The sequence below is a fragment of the Notolepis coatsorum genome (genome assembly GCF_963971535.1).
Source record: "Notolepis coatsorum genome assembly, chromosome: 1".
In the NCBI taxonomy this organism is placed as follows: Eukaryota; Metazoa; Chordata; class Actinopteri; order Aulopiformes; family Paralepididae; genus Notolepis; species Notolepis coatsorum.
Window position 1 is genome coordinate 103,474,335 of NC_140165.1, and position 6,000 is coordinate 103,480,334.

A 6,000-nucleotide genomic window follows, 5' to 3' on the forward strand; every position below is an offset into this window, starting at 1 on the left:
ATTCGCATTTAATCGTAAAATAATTACGTATAATTTTATTTCAACCAAAAATGCTTGACAATAATGTTAGTGATAGAAGGGAACTCATTTTGTGCAAAAATGGAAAGCTTGCCAATGTTCATGAGGCAGAATTATTACAATAAACGATAATACATTTTCCCAATCATAAATCCCTATACTGGTGGACCGCGCAGGAAACTAATGTGACGTCAGACTACACCTCCCGGTTTTGCTGAGAAAGGACTCTACCGATTGACAACGTCATTGGAAAGTAGGGTCTGGAAATCCTGAACTTACCCTTTACAGTAACTGTACACATCAAATCTCCTCCCTCTTTTCTTCACCCTCCAATCACAATCACTGCTTTCTTATTTTAAAAAGTAACCTTCCCAACCCTGCTTCTTCCTACACAGGCAGTATGTCATAAGCCAGATTCCGAGCATGGAGATCCTGGATGACACGGAGGTCCTGGACAAGGAGAGAACGCAGGCTAGGAAAACCTACCGGATTCAGCAGAGTAGTGACAGTAAAAGGAGGAGGGAGTTGCATCGATGAACACACACAGAGACACACACACAAACACACACTCAAAGCAAGTTGAATTACGGGGTAATTACAATATAGACTATTTGTGTAAGGATTTATTTCACATCTATATTTTAAAGGGAAAGTTTGGTGATTTTGGACCGATATATAGTTTTTCTCTCACTGTAGCGATCATGTCGACTGCCACTGAGAACAAGTCACCACTCAACTTCACTCTAACCTTGGGGAGAGACTCCAAGAACATTCTGGATGAAAGTGCTGCACTGACATGGCATGGCGTGGTTTAATTCGGTCCCTGGTGTCCCTCACCAAATGTTACACGCAAGTTTTGGTTTCAGAAGCAGCGGTTTTCCTACAAATGTCATCATTGTTTACAAACATTGAAAGGACATATATAAGTAACAAGGAAAGGTGTGTATATATAGGTCCAAATTCGCAGAACCTTTCTTTTCAATGTTAAAATATCCTAAATGTTTGAAAATGTCTATCTGTTATTATTGTTGTCACTGTTGCTGATGCTAGTAGCCTAGTTGTTATTCATGTTGTTGTTGTGGTTGTTGTTGTTGTTGTTAGTAGCCTAGTTGTTGTTAACTCATCCTGCGCCATCGCTTAATGCGCGAGAGGGCGCTAGAACGCCACTGCTTTAATCAATGGGGGGACTGTGAGATTTGCGAGTGCTTAAAATATATCTTATATTATATAGCTATGGGTCTAATACACCCGTCGATTAACAGTGAGGGTTAGGGTTAGGGTTACAAAACGGATTGTTGTTTCATCCGTACATTTCCGTTTTATACCGTTTTGAATATGAATATAGTTTTGGTGATTCTTAGTAATCCCAGGAAAAGACGCGATAATAGCCCTTTAGTGGAATACACTAAACACGTTGTCATTTTTCGCCTGATGATCTAATCATCCTGAAATCAACGCTAGATCATCGTTATTATCCTTCCTCGTGCAAGAATGAAAAGGGCCTCGTAGCGCGAGGCTCCCCCAGTCCCCTTCTGCACGGCACACAGCCACACACACACAGCCGCGATCGCGGTAGAAAGAAATCAGATCAACGCAAGATTTTATATATAGAGTCCTTACCTGGTATCTGATGTAATGCAAAAGAAATAATCCAATTATCTGATCGCCATTCCAAATACTGCTTGTGGAGGTCCGTCCCACATTACAGAGCGTTTCACATGAACAGGCGGGCGGGGTTACTGTTCCATGCCATCGTTGTATAGGCCTACCTCGCTTGAGTATTTAAACCCCGCCCGCACGGCTCGGATCGTCCCAGATCGTCCCAGAAAAGAAACTACACCATTTATAATGGAGTGCAATACCAGCTGGAAGGCATAGGCGGCGGTATTTGCCCTTTTGCGAGCTCAGACCCATTCCCAATGATAACATCAGGCTGGATGGATGAAAATGAATGGATATCGCTAATAAAAGAAATAACGATTAAAACCTGACTATACTCCGGCGCTCCAGTAGCACACCATATAGCGCGCTAAGTCGCGAAGCGGTCGTCCCGGGTTTGCTTCCCACACCCGGTGACCATTTGCCGCATGTCCTCCCCTCCTCTCCTCCCGTTCTCCCCCTCCTCTGTCGGTCCTGCGCGACCAGGAAATAAAAGCTGTAAAAATCCTAAAATAAACCTTTAAATAAAAAAAACGACTATACTTGTGATTGCCGCTGACCGGTCGGCGAGTTAACCCGACTATCATCGGGTCTGGTGTTGAATGAGTTAATGCTGTCACTGGTGCTGCTGCTAGTAGCCTAGTTGTTGTTGTTTGTAGCCTAGTTGTTTGAATGAGTTAATGCTGTCTGTTGCTGCTGCTAGTTGTCTATGGATGAAACTTTCAGTAGGAAACTGGAAATCATGTGCACAGCCACACAGTCAGCTGAAGTCACACTATATTGACGAACCGTCCTAAAACACACACACACACACACACACACACACACACACACACACACACACACACACACACACACACACACACACACACACACACACACACACACACACACTAACTCTGTTGCTGATGTTGCTGTATGTATGTATGTTCATTCAAACCTTTATTTATTCTCGAAAAGGACAATTGAGGTCACCCTCATTTTCAATGTTGTCGAGACTTACAGACATTTCAATGCATACATTTTTTATAATATAATAATAATAAATAATAACAACTCTATCTATATAGCACCCTTCACACATGGACCGCAGCCCAAAGTGCCCCACAGTAAGTAGCACAAAATTAACATAGGCATAAAATCAGCATACAGTCGACAGAATAAAAACAATGTATAAAATGCAGACGTAAGAATAGGTATAAGACAATAAAAGTAGTGCAATGTAGAATGTGCAGACATAAGATTAGGCATAAAATAAGTACAATAAGTACAGTGTTGCTCGAAGGCGTGTGAACCCCCCCGGAACAGCCAGTCCCCCAAACACCCCACACATCAATCCCCACCAGCACCACATGCCCATCCAAGACACACCCCCAGATAAAGTACATCATGACCGAAGGAAAACACAAACAGCCCGCATGGGCCACACCCGTGGGCCACCCCATCTCCCCCGGCGACCTCGCCACCACAAGGAAAACAGCGAACCCCCACTCCCCCACCCCCAAACTCCACAGAGGAATGACAGGCCACGCCATGTATAGATAGATAAACATACTATACTGTACTGCATGTGCTGTGTGTATGTAGGCTACTGTATGTATTGATGTATAGATGTATGTATGTACAGTATAGGTATGTATATTATGTATGTATGTATATCGAATTGTGAGGATGTTGTTCCATTTCAAACAATAAATGGTTAAACGTATGATGTGAGTAATTCGTGACTGAACTTAGGTTAGTAGTTATATTTCATACTAGCTGCACGTCTTGCTTCGCCTATTGGACTGTGCTTGTACCAATGAGCGCTCACTGAAAGAATCATGCACCAATCACTGACCAGGACACACTACCTGCAGCATAGATAGATAGATAGATAGATAGATAGATAGATAGATAGATAGATAGATAGATAGATAGATAGATAGATAGATAGATAGATAGATAGATAGATAGATAGATAGATAGATAGATAGATAGATAGATAGATAGATAGATAGATAGATAGATAGATAGATAGATAGACTTTATTGATCCCCATGAGGAAATGTGGCTGTCACACGGCAGCTGACAGATGAAAGTCAAGCCATTAAAATAGGCTGCAAGACTAGATATGCCTACGATATAAAATGGAAAATGATTTGAAGATGATGATGTTGATATATACCCATATGGAAAGTATGTATACAAATCTAACCACAACAACAACTAAATACAAATCGGTCATCCTATTAATTCATAGATAATGTCCAAAACAAAAGGTTCAAGATTCAAGAGTTGTATTTGTCACTATAGACATACACCAGACATGCAGTGAAATGTAGGTGGCCATGCCCGCCTCGATTGTGAAAAAATACAATTAATAAAATAGAAATAGACATGATAAAAAAATTATATGAATAAAATACAATGCTAAGTGTAGCACCTGTGTCACTAACAGTAACAGCTGTTTGCCACGGGCACAGTTCTAGGTTCGAATGAGGAGAGGAGTAATATGCACAATTAAAAGAATAGTAGACCAGAGAGAGAGTTATAACAATGACCAGTGTTTTAATTAAAAGCGCGCTAGCTAGACAGTAATAATACATACAGACGTAAAGTACAAGTAGTGGTTTGAAGTATCCCTTTTTGGTTCTTTCAGTAACCTCTCCTTTCGGGAGGGTTAGTTCGATATCAAGTCCTAGGTTGATTGGATCAACACATTAGGGTTGGTTCAGACGTCTCTGAGGTTATCTCTAGCTAAAAGCTAGGTTCAAGGTTGGATATTGGATGTATCCTTTTATCATCAGTAAACTCTATATCAGTTTATCATTAGTAAACACTATATCAGTTTATCATTTCAATAGGTAAATGTTTAAACATATTAATTTAAACCTTTAAGTGTGCAGGGAATGCAAATACCTTATTAGGTGAAATGCTCCTTTAAACTCTTCCTTTGAAGGTGTAACACAAACAAAGTACCAATAGAAATATTCCCGGTTATAGGAATGCAAATACCTTATTAGGTGAATTTACCCTTTAAACCATCTTTCTTTACAGGAGAACCATCAGTGATTCAACTGTAATCAATATGTCATCAATGGGATTCAAGTATCTTATTGGGTACATTGACCCTTTAACTTGTCCTCTTTACAAGAGAACATCAGTAGTTCAGGTATCTTACTGGGCGTATTTACCCTTTAATTCTCCCTTCTTATAGGAGAAATATCAATGGTTCAAGTATGTTACCACTGTGTAGGTGTGTGTGTGTGTGTGTGCGTGTGTGTGTGTGTGTGTGTGCGTGCGTGTGTATGGAGAGATCCGTATTGAGTGTTCTGATGGCCTGAGGGAAGAAGCTGAGTCTCAGTGTTTGCTGCATGAATGCGTACATCGATTGTTATACAGAATACGCTACAATCATACCATAGACATTTCACAATGACCGTGATAAAACTTCACTTGAACTCTCCAGCTCCAAATAGCTTTTATTTTAAAAGTCCAGCGGTCCAAATATAACTTTATTCTGAAAACCCATAGCGGAAGTTACATTCCTTAGAGAACCAGGAACACCGGCTTGTCAAGGAAGAAGTTTGACAGTCGAGGCTGCAGGATTTCTTGCACAATACAAATTGACAGTGTTCTCCAGTGCGTCCTCTACTGTACACTCAAGTAAGTCAAGTCGTTATTTTATCCGATTCAATACGACGAATCATGAAGTGAAGGTACTTAAAACGCAGTTAATGCCAGCCCGACCTCAGCAGTTTTGTCATTCAGCTGTTAGCTGACGTTGGCTAACGTTAATTTGGCAAAGTTAGCTTCAAATCTGAGCATTACTATCAAACCGCATGTCGTATACATTATAATAACATAGGCTATGTCGTATATTTATCTAAATAAAACCTGTAAATTAAACAATAGAAATTATGCACATATATGAAATAGCAAAGAACTAGGTTATTTTCTCTTAGAAAATAAGAGACTCACAGCCATGCCAAATCACCTGTTAGGTTAACCATACATTTGAGTCAACAAGAAGGCTGTTAACTGGCCTCAGTTGAAAATGGATCAAAATGACCCATATAAGCATTACAGGAAGGATTAAAATCATCTAGCGGTTGATGGAAAAAGCCACAGGAGAACTCAGTCAAAAAGCTAACAGTGCAACCCTTCAGCCTTCACTTAGCAGTTATAGGAAAGGCCCAGAGTGCCATAAAGATAAAAACAGACCAAATGGCAAACAGATGAAACCTCTTTCCCCACACTACAAAGTGGGATGGAGGGCCCTAAACTTAACTTTAAGTCAGGCCTGAAGGCCAGCACTAGAGTTTCTGTTTACTGTAGCTA

The 6,000-nt window shown here is 40.5% G+C and overlaps 1 protein-coding gene across 1 annotated transcript in view; it reads left to right on the plus strand.

The window, feature by feature from the left end:
- Positions 1 to 1,904, plus strand: part of LOC311245387 (leucine-rich melanocyte differentiation-associated protein-like) — a gene marked incomplete at its 5' end in the record, with an annotated part of 38,090 nt that extends 36,186 nt beyond the window's left edge. The window contains one exon of the mRNA XM_084335229.1: positions 414 to 1,904. Within this exon, the coding sequence (XP_084191355.1) occupies positions 414 to 555 (142 nt within the window). The 3' untranslated portion in view covers positions 556 to 1,904. The remainder of the gene's footprint in view (positions 1 to 413) is intronic.
- Between the last annotated feature and the right edge of the window lie 4,096 nt (positions 1,905 to 6,000).